At 44.6% G+C, this 19,097-nt stretch overlaps 1 protein-coding gene across 15 annotated transcripts in view; it reads right to left on the bottom strand.

Annotated features, from left to right (window-relative positions):
* LOC132780560 (ryanodine receptor 1) overlaps positions 1-19,097 on the bottom strand; it is a 259,347-nt gene that overhangs the window by 46,602 nt on the left and 193,648 nt on the right. For 11 of the 15 annotated variants that reach the window (XM_067461902.1, XM_067461908.1, XM_067461904.1 and 8 more), the window contains 11 exons: positions 17,313-17,450; positions 15,724-15,836; positions 15,494-15,590; positions 15,007-15,113; positions 12,292-12,343; positions 9,740-9,811; positions 8,011-8,110; positions 7,697-7,776; positions 7,172-7,248; positions 5,985-6,058; positions 4,271-4,288 (listed from right to left, as the gene is read on the bottom strand). In XM_067461902.1, the coding sequence (XP_067318003.1) occupies positions 4,271-4,288; positions 5,985-6,058; positions 7,172-7,248; positions 7,697-7,776; positions 8,011-8,110; positions 9,740-9,811; positions 12,292-12,343; positions 15,007-15,113; positions 15,494-15,590; positions 15,724-15,836; positions 17,313-17,450 (928 nt within the window). The remainder of the gene's footprint in view (positions 1-4,270; positions 4,289-5,984; positions 6,059-7,171; positions 7,249-7,696; positions 7,777-8,010; positions 8,111-9,739; positions 9,812-12,291; positions 12,344-15,006; positions 15,114-15,493; positions 15,591-15,723; positions 15,837-17,312; positions 17,451-19,097) is intronic. The other 4 variants (XM_067461905.1, XM_067461911.1, XM_067461912.1 and 1 more) reach the window with 1 other exon arrangement.

Genomic DNA, 19,097 nt, shown 5'->3' with positions numbered 1-19,097 from the left:
TGTGCTCGGTAGCAAATTGGCAGCCAGTGGAGCTGACGCAACAGAGGAGTAGTGTGTTCCCTGAGTGCCGCTCCTGTTAGGAACCTGGCTGTCACCCTTTGGACCATTTGAAGCTTCCAAACAGTCTTCAAAGGCAGCCCCACATAGAGCGTGTTGCAGTAATCTATTCGGGATGTAAAAAGAGCATGGACCAAGTCAGACTTTCCAAGGTATGGGCACAGCTGGATTAGATTCACAGAATACGGTAAGCTTAGTACTGCTTCAAGAGATACACCAATAGACCTCACTACTTCTGGGGTTGCTTGCCATAGAAGCATGCGAAACGTCAGGAGAAAATGCCTCTAGAAGATGGCCATATAGCCCGAAAAAACCTACAACAACCCCAAGTTTTATTTTTCCATTACTGAGAGCTTTGGTGTTGTGACTGCACCTTTAATGTCCAAATTATAGAGTGCACATTTTGCTGCTGCGCATTATATACTTTTTTTTTGGCTTCAGGGTTTTGAAAATTGAGGTGCGCATTAGATTCGATGGTGCATTAGACTCGAATAAATGTGGTTATAGATACATATAAATCGCACAAATACAAGACTGTGCTATAAATACTACATTGCCACAAGATTGCGACGTTTTCATAGCAAATTGTTACAAAAAGGCCACATTGCTACCAAAGAATTCATTGCAACAGTGCAGCAACAGAGTTACACTTACATCCTGAATGGTTATTGTTTCACAGTGTTACTACACAGATAATATAAAGACAGAGGTCACATTTTGAGGGATCATTGTGCTTGTGACGAAGCGTGAGGGCATGTGGCCAGGTGTCAAGTGGTGCGTCTACACTCGAGACTTGACTGAGGATCCACAGGGAGTGCTTCCTTAATTTGATGCTGGTGGTGCATGTTTGCATGTCTAGAGAAGTGTAAGCTGTCTTTCCATCCAATGGGCAGAAGCCCACCAAGCCCCTTTCGTGGAGGGCTCTGCAAAAGGATGTGGGAGGCAGCACCACCTGCAAGAGCATAGCTCTGGAGACCAGAATTGAAACCTTTGGGTGGGTGAACGGTATGCGGTTAGTGTGCTCAGCACCAGCCTGACAGCTTGAGGGCAGGGCAATAAGATATAGCTCTGAGGAGGGCTTTTTAAAAAGCTGAAGGTCATGCGCCAAAATGGAGTTGAAGACTCTTTGCCAGGCCCACAAATCTACCCCCTCCCCCAAAACTGATCAGAACCCCGTCCAATGAAGCAGGCGGAATGGAGCCTGAAATGGTGCAGTTGGTACTATCAATACCTGCAACTATCTTATCAAGGGGAGCGTTTGCTCTAAGTATAATGGAGCATAAATTCGTCTTTTCCCATACTCTGCTTTTAGTTAAGAAGAAGAGGAGACAAATTCAGGACTGTGGCGCAGCTGGCTGAGTGTCAGCTGCATTAAGATCCCTTCTGACCCAAAGGTCATGAGTTCGAAGCCAGCCCTGGTCGGAATGAGCTTCCGACCAATTGTTTAGCTTGTTGTCGACCTTTGCAAAACAAAAGACAGTTGCATCTGTCAAGTAGGAAATTTAGGTACCACCTATTTTACGAGGCCATAAAGCATGCGGGGAATGTGGAAGTACTTCATCAGTGCCACAGATGGACGATGAAAGCGACAGCTTCCCTGGCGGCCAGAAAAGTGGAATGTTAAATAGCCTCTAACTAGGTTCTTGTGGGTTTTTTCGGGCTAAAGAGCCATGTTCTAGAGGCATTTCTCCTGACGTTTCGCCTGCATCTATGGCAAGCATCCTCAGAGGTGTGAGGTCTGTTGGAATTAGGACAATGGGTTTATATATCTGTGGAATGGCTGGGGTGGGGCAAGGAGCTCTTCCCTGCTGCAGTTAGGTGTGAATGTTTAGCTGATCACCTTCATTAGCATTTGAGGGTCTGCCTGAGCCTGGGAAAATCTGTTGCTGGGAGGTGTTAATCTGTGCCTGGTTTTTTGAGAACACAGAAATGCTGGACCACACCAACAACCACCATGTCAGACTACACAGAGAAGCCATTGAAATCCACAAGCATGTGGACAATTTCAACAGAAAGGAAGAGACCATGAAAATGAACAAAATCTGGCTACCAGTATTAAAAAACTCTAAAATTATAACAGCTAAACAACTGAGAGGAAAAAACCAGGCACAGATTAACACCTCCCAGCAACAGATTTTCCCAGGCTCAGGCAGACCCTCAAATGCTAATGAAGGTGATCAGCTAAACATTCACACCTAACTGCAGCAGGGAAGAGCTCCTTGCCCCACCCCAGCCATTCCACAGATATATAAACCCATTGTCCTAATTCCAACAGACCTCACACCTCTGAGGATGCTTGCCATAGATGCAGGCGAAACGTCAGGAGAAATGCCTCTAGAACATGGCTCTTTAGCCCGAAAAAACCCACAAGAACCTAGTGATTCCAGCCATGAAAGCCTCTAACTGTCTGTCTATATGTGTTGAGTGAGCTCCCGACCAAAATTGCGTAACTTGTTGTTGACCTTTGCAGCCTGAAAGACAATTGCATCTGTCAAGTAGGAAATTTAGATACCACTTATGTGAGGAGGCTAATTTCCATAAAAATCTCCAGGAAGTATGCAAAGAATGAGGAAAGTACTTCATCAGTGTCACAAATGGACGGCAAAGCAACAGCTCCCCTGGTGGCCAGAAGCTGGAATTGTAAATAGCCTCTGAGTGTCTGTCTATATATGTTGTGTGTCCTTGGCATTGAATGTTTGCCATAGATGTGTACATTGTAATTTGCCCTGAATCCCCTGCGGGGTGAGAATTGCGGAATATAAATACTGTAAATAATAATAATAATAATAATAATAATAATAATAATAATATAAAACTTTATTTACTCCGACCCGGGCTGGCTTCGAACTCTTGACCTTTCGGTCAGTAGTGATCTTAATGTAGCTGACTCCCAGCCAGCTGCGCCACAGTCCCGATGCTGTGCACCGACTACCACATGTGTGCATTTCACAGAGACCACGAAGGAGAAAAATGAGAATCCCTCTGCTAATACTCTAGGAATTCAATCCCACTATTAAATCTTTCTCAGGTTCTTGTTCCAAAAAATGCCAGACAGACTGTTCATAGAGTTGCCATTGAAAGGAATGCGACACCCCAGTCATTACAAGGCAACATTAACATAGTTCTTCAGGTAAAGCTAGGAAGTTGGACTGGTCATTTGTTTCTCAACTGAGGTCCCATCCACTTTGTCATATAATATAGTTTTTATTGTTTGTATGGTTTGTATATGTATTATGATGTAATGATGAGATATGTATGTATATATTAGGCATGTGCAACCCATGGTTCTAAATGGTTCTAAAGTACTTACAAAAACTCAAGTTCTGGTGGTGAAGACTAGGGGGCGCTGGTGCTTTGCTTCTACAATGTTGCTAAAGTTCTGGTGGTGAAAATTTCAGAACTCTAACAAAACTTTCAAAATTTCATTATTGGTGATTTTTATGACAGAACCTATTAGGAATTCCCATTTATAATGAAATTTTGAAAGTTGTGTTAGAGTTCTGAAAGTCTGAAGTATTTCTCTAGCACAGGGGTCCTCAAACTTTTTAAACAGAGGGCCAGGTCATAGTCCCTCAAACTGTTAGAGGGCCGGATTATAATTTGAAAAAAATAAAAGAATTAATTCCTATACACACTGCACATATCTTATTTGTGGTGCAAAACCACTTAAAAACAATACAATAATTAAAATGAAGAACAATTTTAACAAATATAAACGTATTAGTATTTCAATAGGAAGTGTGGGCCTGCTTTTGGCTGATGAGTAGGATCATTGTTGTTGTTGTGTGCTTTCAAGTCATTTCAGACTTAAGTTGACCCTGAGCGAGGGCCGGGTAAAAGACCTTGGAGGGCCGCATCCGGCCCCCGGGCCTTAGTTTGAGGACCCCTGCTCTAGCAGATCAATATATCCGCAGGGAGATGATATTATGGCTGTTTCCGGCAATGCAAACCACCTGCCTCCATCCCTTTCTGCAGCCTTTCTGATTCCTGGCCTTCATCCTTGCCTTGTATCCCCTCAAAGACCACAGCCCTGGATACGCAGCCCATTCCCCAAGCCTTGTGGTGCTAAGCCAGAATGGGGGGTTCTGATCAGTTTTCAGTCTTAGGACCCGTTGGGTTAGAAAGAGCCATTAAAATAAACAAATACAGTAGCTGACCATTAAAGAAAAGGAAAAAAAAGATTAAACTGAACCAAAGCAAACAGATTATTTACCATTTTCACGACTGATGACTGAGGGAAGGGCATCAGTGAGACCAGGAGAGGGGGAGGGAAGGGAGGAGAAGAAGGAGGGAGGGAGGGGAGAAAGGAGGTGAGTGCAACACATCACAGCAAAGAAGGAAAAGGAGATGATTAACAACAACAGAAAAGGAAAAAAAATCCAAAAACCCAGCATGTATTAACACAACATTAATGTGGAATGAAGAAACGGATGGGACCAAAAAAAAAAAGGCAAAAAAAGGTGGAGAGCATGAGAATCCATTATTGATTTTTAGGAATATCAATGAATCCACGTCTCACCAGGAGGAAGCTGTGAACACAAAAAGAAGAGGCAGAGCACCAGGGGAAAGGAAGCCATGACGTGGTCCGTGTGATCTATGGCCAGGATTGTGGCAAGGGAAGCCCTGTTTACAAGCAGCCTTGGACTGCAAAGCCCCTCTTCTGCTCCTTCCCAAAGAGGGAGGAAGAGAAGCCAAACTATGCATCCCACTGTGGCCAAAGGTCAAGAAAGGACCCAGAAAGCTAAGTTCCCAAACTGCCCCATTTCTTGGAATCATAGAATCCTAGAGTTGGAAGAGACCTTGTCTTCTGCAGGTTAAACATGTCCAGCTCTTTAAGCCACTCCTCATAGGGCTTGTTCTCCAGATCCTTGATCATTTTAGTCACCCTCCTCTGGACACATTCCTGCTTAGAGTAAATATCTCCTTTAAAATGCGGTGCCCAGAATTGGACAAAGTATTCCAGGTGTGGTCTGATCAAGGCTGAATAGGGGGGTGGCATGACTTTCCTAGATCTAAGCACTAGACTCCTATTTATGCGGGCCAAAATCTCATTGGCTTTTTTAGCTGCCACATGATGTTGTTGGCTCATGTATAGCTTGTTGTACACAAGGGCTCCACATGTACTTCTATCGAGCCAGCGCCCCCCATTCTTTACTTTTGCATTTCATTTTTTTTCTGCCTAAGTGGAGTGTCTTGCATTTGTCACTGTTGAACTTCATTTTGTTAGTTTTGGACCATCTCTCTAATCTGAAGCAGGGAGAAAGTGGAGATGAGGAGGAGAGTTGATAGAACTGAGCATTGACTTTGTGCCTGGACCACTATCACTCTAGAGCAGTGGTTCCCAACCTGTGGGTCCCCAGATGATTTGGCCTTCAACTCCCAGAAATCCTATCAGCTGGTAAATTGGCTGGGATTTCTGGGAGTTGTGGGCCAAAACACCTGGGGACCCACAGGTTGAGAAGCACTGGCCTAAGTGGAGTATCTTGCATTTGTATCTGTTGGACTTCACTGTGTTAGTTTTGGTCAATCATCTCTCTAATCTGTTAAGATCGTTTTGAATTCTGCTCCTGTCTTCTGGAGTCTTGGCTCTCCCTCCCAATTTGGTCCTGTCTGCAAACTTGATGATCTCTTCCCACATCATTCACAGCTTGCCCTGTTTCCAGAGGCAGAGAAGATGGAAAGAGATCTCTCCAGCAGCTTATTTGGAAATTAAGTCAGATTTCGGTAATTGGCTTCAAAGTGGTATTGGAAAAATACCTGGCAGCTGGACAGCCTCACTGTAGGAGGCAAACAGACAGGTAAACATCTTTAGGGCAACAGTGAGAGGGACAGGATGGGCTGAACTAGAGGGTAGGAGAGCTGATAGGGACAACATGGGCCTAGAGGACTCCTCACAGAGGCTCAAAATGGGGCAGAAGGAGACTTACTCGTTCCATCTTCTGTCACCATTCCCAGTCCTTCGGCTTTGTTTTGTCGCTCAAAGGCGTTGAGATCCAGCACACTGTTGAGTGAAGGAGAGGATGGAAAACAGGGCCAGGAGAGCAAAGGAACAGAGCTTAAGAGGGGATAGAGCAGGTATGGGCAAACTTGGACCCTCCTAGTGTTTTGGACTTCAACTCCCACCATTCCTACCAGAACTCCCACCATTCCTATCAGAAGCGTGTCCTACTTGAGTTCCTCCGCCCACACCCTGACATCCACGCCCTTAGTGTCAAGCCCTTGGCCCTGAGCCCCACTTCTTTGACTGCGGATACAGGAAGGGGCTTACCTGGTACAGGTGAGGAGGAGGGGGCATGCAAGACTGGCCAAGGAAGCCAAGGAAGGCACACAGGTGGGGGCGCCTCAAGAGCACCCCTCAGGGATTTGCGCTATATGCAAATGCGTATCTTGCCTATTGCTTCAGCCGTCCCTGGATAGCAGGACAATGGAAGGCTGAAGGTGCAAATGGTGAAGTGGCCCACAGAAGAAGCCCCCGATTCTTATTTCTCTTGGCCAAGAAAGATGCAACTTCCCACCTGTCAGTCATAATCACCCCCAGAAGTGGAACCAGTTCGTCTTCACATCAGATCAGCACTCCAACAGGGTAGTATTGATGCCAGCCCTAGAGCCCCATTATCCCCCCCCCCCCCAATTTAGGCTGAGTGACTATATTGATTTCCTACAATGTCACAAATGGTGCTGGTTCTGGGAAATGTAAAAGGGGAGCTTCCCAAGACATCCAGTGCAAGTGGCCCTGCATTTAGGACAGTGGTTCTGTGGGTCCCCAGATGTTTTGGCCTTCAACTCATAGAAAATCCTAACAGCTGGTAAACTGGCTGGGATTTCTGGGAGTTGTAGGCCAAAACACCTGGGGACACACAGGTTGAGAACCACTGGTTTAGGGTAACTCATGCCAGAGTCAAGTCTGAATGCAAAGCAACAGCTTTGCTCAAAAGTGCCCTTTGGCAACACAAAGTAACCCATGGTGGAATGTCCCATCAATTGCCTTCAAAGCCAGGAGGATCCAATATCTTACTGGGTTCTGATTGCCAAACGTAAGAAGCAAGGATGAGAAGGTACAACAGAAAGCAGAAATATAGAGAGGGGGAAGAACAAGATTGTCGCAGCTACAAACCTGCATGTCTGCATTAGTGCTTGGATGCTCTGGAAGAACCCCACTTCACGTTTCTCCTTCAGATAATCCAGCATTTTCTGAAGACACAAAGAAATCAATTATCAGTAGGGAAGATAGCCTCATTGCTATTTATTTATTTACTGTATTTATATTCCACCCTTCTGACCCCGCAGGGGACTCGGGGGGGGGGGGGGGGTTACAATGTACATATACATGGCAAACATTCAATGCCATAGACACACAACATATATAGACAGACACACATTCCAGCTTTTTCATGAGGGTATTCTGGCTGTTGCTTCACTGTCCATTTGTGGCACTGATGAAGTACTTCCTCATTTTTTGCATGTTTGCCTGCTTAAGCTCCAAATTATTTACAGCCACATCACATGGCACTTCACGCTTTGTTTGCTAATGAGCTGAATGCTCTGCCGTTTTAGTATCCTGTTTGATTTTTGGATGCTTTGCATGCTCTGCCCTAACAAGAGCAACTTCCCAAGAATTATTTTTTCCTTTCCTCCATACCTGCTGCACTTCCTCGTTGCCGCCATTCAGGATGGAGATGCCCAGTTTCAACGTGGAAGACACCATGGCACCAGGCTCCCCTAACAAGATTCAAAGAGAGGAAAAATTATGGCTTCTATCTTGAACTTGAACTTCGTAGCTAGTATTAGTCTAGGTATCTCCTTTCCCCATTGAATGATTCAAGCTGTACAGTCTAAATTGGGAGTTGATACAGCCTTCCCACATCTGTTCCTCCTTGAGATACAGTGACCTACAATCCCCACAATCCCAGCCAACACAAACCAAGGCATGGGGAGAGAAAGGGTTGTCTCTACCTTTGCAGGCGCTGATCATCTGCAGAACCATCTCGGCTGCCCCTCGGTTGTGCAACCGGGATTGTTGATACAGAAGCTTCTGTTTTTCCATCTCCTTCTCCTGCAAGGTGGCAAAAAAACATGAAGTGATGGCTAGGAATCAATGACAGGTTACCTAGCTATATATTACCTGCAGGAGGAGAGTGCTAGGATAGTTACAGTGGTACAACATGCACTTTTGGCACTGTTAAAATAGTGACAAAGATTTCAGTCTGGAGCATCTACATAGCAACTCATTCTCTCTCTGGTCTGGGAAATCATGTGACCTAATGATTTATATCTCAGCCCGTGATGTAAAGCTTCTACAGTTCTGCCAGCCTTCAGGCCCAGCTGCCTTCAGTTCTAATTCTACCTTCTTTTTAAAGTACTAATGAATGGTGTGTACTGCTCTGGGATCCATAACACAACTTTTGAAATGTACGTATAGCATCTATCTATCTTGAAACTCAGGGCAAGTTTGCATGCTGCAAGTCACTTCTGGTCACTTCTGGAGTGAGAGAATCAGCTGTCTACGAAAACATTGCCCAGGGGACGCTCGGATGTCTTGCAATCCTGCGAGGAGGCAACAGATCACAGGAGCTGTCTTCATAGACCTGTCAGTGGCTTATGATACTGTAAACCACCACCTCCTCCTGAGTAAAATGTATAATATCACAAAGGACTACCACCTCACCTGCCTCATAGGAAACCTGCTACAAAACAGGAGCTTTTTTGTTGAGTTCCAGGCCAGAGAAGAAGATGGCGAAAACAGAAGAATGGCCTGCCTCAGGGGAGCGTGCTTGCTCCATCCATGTTCAACATTTACACAAATGACCAGCCACTGCCAGAAGGGACAGAGAGCTTCATTTATGCTGATGATCGTGCCATTACTGCTCAAGCAGGGAGCTTTGAGATGGTAGAACAGAAGCTCTCCGAAACTCTAGGTACTCTTACTGCCTATTACAGGGAAAACCAGCTGATCCCTAATCCATCTAAAGCACAGACATGTGCTTTTCACCTTAAGAACAGACAAGCATCTCGAGCTCTGAGGATTACTTGGGAAGGAATCCCACTGGAGCATTGCAGCGCACCCAAATACCTTGGAGTTACCATGGACCGTGCTCTGACCTACAAGAAGCACTGCCTGAATATCAAGCAAAAAGTGGGCGCTAGAAACAATATCATATGAAAGCTGACTGGCACAACCTGGGCATCACAACCAGACACAGTGAAGACATCTGCCCTTGCTCTGAACACACTGCGCTCTGGTACCACGAGATGTAGAGCCAACCTTATGTAGAGCCAACCTTAAGAAATGGGATTACAAAGTGGAATCCACGACATGCGAGTGTGGAGAAGAGCAAATCACAGACCATCTGCTGCAATGCAACCTGAGCCCTGCTACATGCACAATGGAGGGTCTTCTTATAGTAAGACTAGAGGCACTCCAAGTGCCCAGCTACTGGTCAAAGGACATTTAATCAACTACCAAGCTTCCAAACGTTGTGCTTTCTTTGTTTCTTTGTTTGTTTCTTTGTTAAAAAATGCAATACAACTGTTTGGTTTGCTCCTGACACGATAAATAGGGCAAGTTTGCAAAGAAAAGACGCACAAATGGCTAGGTTTTATGGACAGGAAGAAAGTTTTGACGAAGGATGGACATAGCTACGCTGAAACATTGGAAGAAGCTGTATGCAGACGCCGTACTTACCTCAAAGGAAAGTTCGGATTCTTCCCCTTCTTCTCCCTCTTCTCCCTCTTCACCTTCATTTAAGTGGCAACTCTGGAGTTCGGCACCAACATATGTGGCAGGACATTAAAAAATCAACAACATATTGTTACTGATGGAGAAGAAAGTGTCCCTGCCCTCCACACAGTTGCCCATCTCTGCTTTATTGGCTCTACTTGCACACAGCTAACAACAGGCTTGTACATAGAAAGAAAGCAAGAGCAGCATGTCCTCTCCAGCCTCAAAAGGAAAGGCTTTGGTTTTGTGTGTTAAGATACCGTACATACTCGCGTTTAAGTTGAGTTTTTTGGTCCTTTCTTAAGGCTGAAAAAGCCCCCGTAGCTTATATTCGAGTCAAAGTTATTATTTTACTCGTTCTTGTTGTTGTTCTTATTATTATTGTTACATTTCTTATTTTACTTTATTTATTATTGTTATTATCACATTTATTATTGTACTCTATTATTATTATTATTATTATTATTATTATTATTATTATTTTACTCTGTTATTACTTCAAACACGACAAGATGAGTCCATAGCAGACAAGATCACTCTGCTGGCTGTTATATTGGATCACACATCGGACACTTCCCAAGTGTCTAGGACTGTGTGATGTATCGGCAAATAATGCATGCAGATCCCAGCAGGATGGCCTTCTGCAGCTGGCAGATGGTAATCTTAACAGCGTTGATTGTGTTCAAGTCCAGGCCAAGGTCTTTAGGCACTGCACCCAGTGTACCAATCACCACTGGGACCACCTTTACTATTATTATTATTACATGTATTATTTTACTTTATTATTGTTGTTATTATTACATTTGTTATTATAACAATTATTATTTTACTCTATTATTATTGTTATTATTGGAAGGATACGTAAGCACATTTACATTGGAAAAAGGTTAGAATAATGGTTTAATCAGAGTTGGACAGTCTTGTCTTCAATTACAGTTTTATGTAAATATTCAAAAACATTTAACGTATGGATGCCTCAATTAATATAATTTTATTGGTATCTATTTTTATTTTGAAATTTACCAGTAGCTGCTGCATTTTCCACCTTTGGCTTATACTCAAGTCAATTCATTTTCCTAGTTTTTTTGTGGCAAAATTAGGTGTCTCCGTTTATATTCGGGTCAGCTTATACTCGAGTATACTGCAGGAGATTGAACTGTGTGGCAGTCCAGACCCATTTGAATTGCAACTTGCAGAATTTTTACCATGTTGGCTAAGGGGCTGTTGGAACATACAATGCCACTATTTTTATTTATTCATTTATTTATTTTATTTAGACCATTTATACTATTTAAACCCTATCCTTCTCAACCTCTGAGGAGGCACTCAGAGGGTTCAGAAAAAAAAGTGGCATCCCCATTATGTATATATATAATATAAAAAGTACAGTAGATTCTCGCTTATCCAACATAAATGTGCCAGCAGAACACTGGATAAGCAAAAATGTTGGATAATATGGAGGGATTAAGGAAAAGCTTATTAAATGTCAAATCACGTTACAAATTAAGCACCAAAACATCATGTTTTACAACAAATCGACAGAAACAGCAGTTCAATACAAGGTAATGTTATGTAGTAATTACTGTATTTACGAATTTAGCATCAAAACATAGCAATGTATTGAAACAGCAGTGGATCTAGGCAGGAGGCAAGCTACGTTGGATAATACAGAATGTTGGATGGGAGAAGGTTGGATAAGCAAGACTCTATTGTACAGATTTTTTTTTGTTGCGTCGGGAGTGACTTGAGAAACTGCAAGTTGCTTCTGGTGTGAGAGAATTGGCCGTCTGCAAAGACGTTGCCCAGGGGACGCCCAGATGATTTGATGTTTTTATCATCCTTGTGGGAGGCTTCTCTCATGTCCCCGCATGAGGAGCTGGAGCTGATAGAGGGAGCTCATCTGCCTCTCCCCGGATTTGAACCTGCGACCTGCCAGCACAGGGATTTAACCCACTGCACCACTGTACATCTACTGTACATAGAATCATAGAATCAAAGAGTTGGAAGAGGCCTCATGGGCCATCCAGTCCAACCCCCTGCCAAGAAGCAGGAATATTGCATTCAAATCACCCTTGACAGATGGCCATCCAGCCTCTGTTTAAAAGCTTCCAAAGAAGGAGCCTCCACCACACTCCGGGGCAGAGAGTTCCACTGCTGAACAGCTCTCACAGTCAGGAAGTTCTTCCTCATGTTCAGATGGAATCTCCTCTCTTGTAGTTTGAAGCCATTGTTCCACGTCCTAGTCTCCAGGGAAGCAGAAAACAAGCTTGCTCCCTCCTCCCTGTGCCTTCCTCTCACATATTTATACATGGCTATCATATCTCCTCTCAGCCTTCTCTTCTTCAGGCTAAACATGCCCAGCTCCTTAAGCCGCTCCTCATAGGGCTTGTTCTCCAGACCCTTGATCAGATGTAGACTGTATGATGAGGGCTCTGAAACTGCTTGCGTAACACAATATTTAAAATGAGAGCGACTAAAATAGATTTCCCAGGGATAAGCCCCCATCTCTTGCTCACCTTTGCCATGATGTCAGCATAGGCCATGTACAGATAGTCTACCTCCAATTTGCTGAAAGAAAGCAGAGTGGGGTCAGGATTTAAACAATGCTGAAATTCTCTCTTCTACACAATAATAGAACACACAGTCTATCGTTTTTGCTTTAGCAATCCTAGGTCTCTAAGAAACAAACATGCCTCTCTGGTGAAAAAGTCAGAATGGTCTCTGCTTGGTGTTTTTCGAGTGTGTTGTACTACTTCTATCACCTCCACCTCCCTGACGCTGCATCTGAGAAAAAAGAGTTGCTCCACGTCCTCACTACCTCTGAGGATGCTTGCCATAAATGCAGGCAAAACATCAGGAGAGAATGTCTCTAGAACATGGCCATATAACCCGAAAAAACCTACAACAACCCAGTGATTTCGGCCATGAAAGCCTTCGACAATACAATTCTTGCATCTATGGCAAGCATCCTCAGAGGTAGTGAGGCCTATTGGAGGTTGCAATAGACCTCACTACCTCTGAGGATGCTTGCCATAGATGCAGGTGAAACGTCAGGAGAAAATGCCTCTAGAACATGGCCATACAACCCGAAAAATCCTACAACAACCCAGTGATTTCGGCCATGAAAGCCTTCGACAATACAATTCTTGCATCTATGGCAAGCATCCTCAGAGGTAGTGAGGCCTATTGGAGGTTGCAATAGACCTCACTACCTCTGAGGATGCTTGCCATAGATGCAGGTGAAACGTCAGGAGAAAATGCCTCTAGAACATGGCCATACAACCCGAAAAATCCTACAACAACCCAGTGATTTCGGCCATGAAAGCCTTCGACAATACAATTCTTGCATCTATGGCAAGCATCCTCAGAGGTAGTGAGGCCTATTGGAGGTTGCAATAGACCTCACTACCTCCGAGGATGCTTGCCATAGATGCAGGTGAAACGTCAGGAGAAAATGCCTCTAGAACATGGCCATACAACCTGAAAAATCCTACAACAACCCAGTGATTTCGGCCATGAAAGCCTTCGACAATACAATTCTTGCATCTATGGCAAGCATCCTCAGAGGTAGTGAGGCCTATTGGAGGTTGCAATAGACCTCACTACCTCCGAGGATGCTTGCCATAGATGCAGGTGAAACGTCAGGAGAAAATGCCTCTAGAACATGGCCATACAACCCGAAAAATCCTACAACAACCCAGTGATTTCGGCCATGAAAGCCTTCGACAATACAATTCTTGCATCTATGGCAAGCATCCTCAGAGGTAGTGAGGCCTATTGGAGGTTGCAATAGACCTCACTACCTCTGAGGATGCTTGCCATAGATGCAGGTGAAACGTCAGGAGAAAATGCCTCTAGAACATGGCCATACAACCCGAAAAATCCTACAACAACCCAGTGATTTCAGCCATGAAAGCCTTCGACAATACAATTCTTGCATCTATGGCAAGCATCCTCAGAGGTAGTGAGGCCTATTGGAGGTTGCAATAGACCTCACTACCTCCGAGGATGCTTGCCATAGATGCAGGTGAAACGTCAGGAGAAAATGCCTCTAGAACATGGCCATACAACCCGAAAAATCCTACAACAACCCAGTGATTTCGGCCATGAAAGCCTTCGACAATACAATTCTTGCATCTATGGCAAGCATCCTCAGAGGTAGTGAGGCCTATTGGAGGTTGCAATAGACCTCACTACCTCCGAGGATGCTTGCCATAGATGCAGGTGAAACGTCAGGAGAAAATGCCTCTAGAACATGGCCATACAACCCGAAAAATCCTACAACAACCCAGTGATTTCGGCCATGAAAGCCTTCGACAATACAATTCTTGCATCTATGGCAAGCATCCTCAGAGGTAGTGAGGCCTATTGGAGGTTGCAATAGACCTCACTACCTCTGAGGATGCTTGCCATAGATGCAGGTGAAACGTCAGGAGAAAATGCCTCTAGAACATGGCCATACAACCCGAAAAATCCTACAACAACCCAGTGATTTCGGCCATGAAAGCCTTCGACAATACAATTCTTGCATCTATGGCAAGCATCCTCAGAGGTAGTGAGGCCTATTGGAGGTTGCAATAGACCTCACTACCTCCGAGGATGCTTGCCATAGATGCAGGTGAAACGTCAGGAGAAAATGCCTCTAGAACATGGCCATACAACCCGAAAAATCCTACAACAACCCAGTGATTTCGGCCATGAAAGCCTTCGACAATACAATTCTTGCATCTATGGCAAGCATCCTCAGAGGTAGTGAGGCCTATTGGAGGTTGCAATAGACCTCACTACCTCTGAGGATGCTTGCCATAGATGCAGGCGAAACGTCAGGAGAAAATGCCTCTAGAACATGGCCATATAGCCCGAAAAAAACCTACAACAACCCAGTGATTTCGGCCATGAAAGCCTTCGACAATACAATTCTTGCATCTATGGCAAGCATCCTCAGAGGTAGTGAGGCCTATTGGAGGTTGCAATAGACCTCACTACCTCAGAGGATGCTTGCCATAGATGCAGGCAAAACGTCAGGAGAGAATGCCTCTAGAACATAGCCATATAACCCAAAAAAACCTACAACAACCCAGTGATTTCGGCCATGAAAGCCTTTGACAATACAATTCCTGAATTGTGAGTCATCCCTGAAAAGTGACATCTCCAGGGACTTTCTCAAAGCAGGAGAAGATGGCAAAAATGACATTGTTGCTCCGATCCGTCCCTCTCTTCCCATGACTCACATCTTCTCTGTCAGGGCTGTCCTGCTGAAGTGCAGGATGAGCTGGTGCAGGGGGTCAGGCTTCTTTTCGGCCTCTTCCTCTTCTTCCTCCTCCTCCTCTCCTGGTTTCTACATCCCATTCGCCAACACAGGAAAGAGAGAGAGAGAAGCATTGCCACATTATACATTAGCTTGGACTCACGGGCAATGGCTGCATTCGGTTCAGTTGCAACCTGTTCAGACCTGTGCATCACTGCAAAGCAGGTATGGGCCAACTTGGGGCCAACTTGGGGCCTCCAGGTGTTTTGGACTTCAACTCCCACCATTCCTAACAGCCTCAGGCCCTTTCCTTTTCCCTCTCAGCCGCTTAAGCGGCTGAGAGGGAAAAGGAAGGGGCCTGAGGCTGTTAGGAATGGTGGGAGTTGAAGTCCAAAACACTTAGAGGTCCCAAGTTGGCCCATTCCTGCTTCAAACCCTTTCTGATCTCTACCAGGTCCTCCAATACTTACAGACAGGTCGTCAATCATCCTGTCTTCAAAAGGATGCTCTTCAGTCAGGATCCAGGAGATCTTGTAGCTCTCCAAGAACATATTGCAAGCCCGGTGCCTGGAAAACAGACCATCCGTTAAACCAGTCACCTGGTGGTCTTTGTATCGGTGTTGAGGGATGTGTAGATGGATGAAACCAGAGACAAACTGGTGGACTGACAGGTAAAACCTTCCCCTTCACCTCCACTCACCTGGGCAGGTTGTATAGAGGTGTCATGCGGAAGCAAGCCACCACGGCACGCCGGCGTTGCTTGGAGAGCAGTTTGTGCCACACGGCCTTCTTTGACTTGTATGGGTGCTCTGTCTGTGGGGCACAGGAAATGAGGCTCATTGAGGAGGGAAGGTGATGTGTGGGCCACTGCTTGAGCTTCCCATCCAATTCCCCCACCCTTCTCCTCCTCTCTGAACCTACACTATCTATCTATCTATCTATCTATCTATCTATCTATTTACAGTATTTAAATTCCACCCTTCTCACCCTGTAGGGGACTCAGGGCAGATTACAATGTACACATATATGGCAAAGATTCAATGCCAAAGACACACAACAGATATAGACAGTCAGAGGCTATTTAACTTTTTCTTTCGAAGAAGCATTTTGAGTCTCTCAATTCTAGTGTTTCCCAGTTCCTACTGCGAGGAGGTGATCAGAGTGGAGAGAAAGCACACGCTGCTGTCGTGTGACAGGAGAGTAGAGGGAGATTTATTGTTTATTTCTCTGAATTCTGCCACCAACTGGTATAGTGGAGGCCAATTGTTATATGTAATCTATGGTAACTGCCACCAACGTGAGATATGAGGTATTACTGTGAGATATGGCAATGCAGATGCAGAATGGATGGAGATAAGACTGTCTCCAACAAAAGATAACTGGTTTATTGAGTACAAAGCGTGTGGTTACAAGTTGTAACTTAATTTATAGAACTTGGAATAATACTTGGTTAGTTAAACATTTCACTCTTCCAGGTTACACAGTATCTCACTGAGGTGAAGCTCTTATTACTAAACAATGTTTCAGTACAGGAATATCTTCCCTATTTGATCTTTCCTTGATCAAATAAATTAACAAGCTTATCCTTTAGCCTTTTCCTTGACTAAAGAAAACTGGCTATGTTTCTCCTTTCAGCCTCCTTAGACTGAGGAACCTCCAGTAGCTATTCAGGCTCCCCAAAGCCACAATTCTTTGCTTCACACTTCACTCTCCCACTCTACTCTTCACTTCCACTCTTTTACTCCTCTCAGATACAAAATCAACTCCTAACTGACTCTCCAACTGTCTGTTTTCAAAACTCTCTCCACTTGGCTCCTCCCACTCCTCCTTCTGCCAGCTTGCCTTGGTCTCCATGGTAACGCTGATTGAGGATCTCTGAAATAGGCTGCTCCAGTATTACTGTAGCTAACCCAAACACATATATATACAGTTTAAAACATGCAAAGTATTAATAACTTCTGCACACCTACGTTTTAAAATGCTAAGTGTCTCTCCCCTTCTCTGCTCTAATCTCCCCTGATATTGGTATAATCAGTGGGATATATTTCATCAATTAAAATAAAGAGAAATTTAAATATACATCTGTTTCAACAACCATACTCCCTCTTCCTTTTGATGGCTTTATAATTTTATTGAGCACGCGTTCATATTTTAGGTGGTGCCTGTCGTTATAGGGTGCAATTTGAATGAACTCCTCCATAAGGACAAGACTGTGACTGTAGTGAAGACCCCCAACAGGACTGGGGAAGATCGTCCTGCTTGTTAGCCCGGCTTGCTCCTTTTATTTACCAGCTCCAAGTGGTAGAGTACAGCGGAAACCTCCTGAACCCGCTTGACAATCTTCTCTGGGTTGTTTGAGTCCTCAGCTTTGCCAGACATCTCTTTGTAGAGAGCCATCTGCCAGCGCATGGACGAGGAGTTCTCACACTGCAAAGCAAAGGCGAGCATCAGTGCAACAGAGAAATATAGAGAGCAGATTTCCCACCCTCCCATTCCCTCTGGCACCAGGGCACACACTTGGCAAACTCAATGAACTCCTTGAACAACAACAAAACTACAAAGGAAGACTGGGAAGAAAAACGATTCAGGTCCCGCCTATCACCATTGGGACCACCTTGACTGGCTTGTGCCAGAGTCTTTGCAGTTCGATCTTTAAATCCTCATATTGTGTCAGCTTTTCCAGTTGTTTCTCTTCTATTATTATTATCTCCTTCTATGAACCAGTGCAAACTCTAAGATCCTCCGGGGACGCCCTCCTCTTGCTCCCACCTCCATCACAAGCACAGTTGGTGGGGACGAGAGAGAGGGCCTTCTTGGTGGTGGCCCCTCGCCTCTGGAACACCCTTCCAAGGGAAATAAGACAGGCCCCATCCCTCCCCCCTTTTCGTAAACGTTTGAAGACTTGGTGGTTTCAACAAATCTGCGAGAGTGACCAATGCTAGCTTAGCCCAGATACTGTCTGGACACAATCTAGCCCCCTATATACAGCCCCCTGGTCATTCTCCTAACAGGCCCCTGGAAATAGTCCAATCCCACTTTTGTCATTTACCTATTACAGTACTGGGCAGTTCAAAATGCCCTATCCAGTAGTAAAGCAATAATTCGCTTTTTTTACACCAAAGGTGGCCAGTATATACCAGCTGCAACAAAGGTCTTCCAAGCAAAGGTAACAGCCCAATTATTATACGCAATTCCGGTATGGATCACAGGCTTCACATCTAAAGTAGAACAAGTTCAATCAGGGTTTCTTAGAAAACTGTTTGCTGTCCCCAGTTGTGTTCCATCTGCTGTTTTAAGACTGGAATCAGGAACAGCCTCACTCAAATCACTGGCTTGGAGAAGGGCCCAGGGATACTGGATGGAGAGGGTGCACAAAGGGCCTGAAGCGGGATATACATATCTGATTCAAAAAGACCTCTTCAAATCCCACCGAATCAAAGCGCTAAATCAGAAACTCAGGCAGATGGGCCTCTCAGAGAATATACTGAGCAGTTTTGAGCATAAAAAGAGAATGCAGATCTTAGCGGAACGAATCAGTGACATAGACAAACAGGACTCAATGACTCTGGCGTGCTCCACATGCTCTCCATTGAGTTTAGGCCTAACATTTAATTCTTTGGGAGGTGCCAAATACTTAGAAAATTTAAACATCCCAAAATTTTGCCTTGCTTTCAGTTGGGCCAGATTCAATACCCTCAAATCAGCCATACTAGAGGATAGAGGGACTGATTACGAACACAGAGTTTGCCCATGTGGGGAGGGTAAAATTGAGACTGTAATACATGTACTTTTTATTTGCACAATTTACAAGGATGACAGCCTAAAGTTAATATCCCCTCTACTCACCAAGTGGCCAGGAAGATCCCTAAGTTGGTACTACACTTATTTGCTGTCTGATCTTGATAAAAGGGTAACGGAACAGGTGGCCAAATTTCTGTTTGCAGCGGCAAAAAGCCGCAAGTGCTTCATGAATAACTTGTAAAGGCTGAGTGTAACAAAGAGTACTCGGGAGACTTATTACTAATTTGCAATCAGTTCCTGTTTTAGATTATATAGACAGTCATTCATCCGATA

Source organism: Anolis sagrei, chromosome Y (genome assembly GCF_037176765.1).
Source record: "Anolis sagrei isolate rAnoSag1 chromosome Y, rAnoSag1.mat, whole genome shotgun sequence".
NCBI classification, from domain to species: Eukaryota; Metazoa; Chordata; class Lepidosauria; order Squamata; family Dactyloidae; genus Anolis; species Anolis sagrei.
This window is presented reverse-complemented; position numbering and strand designations above follow the sequence as displayed.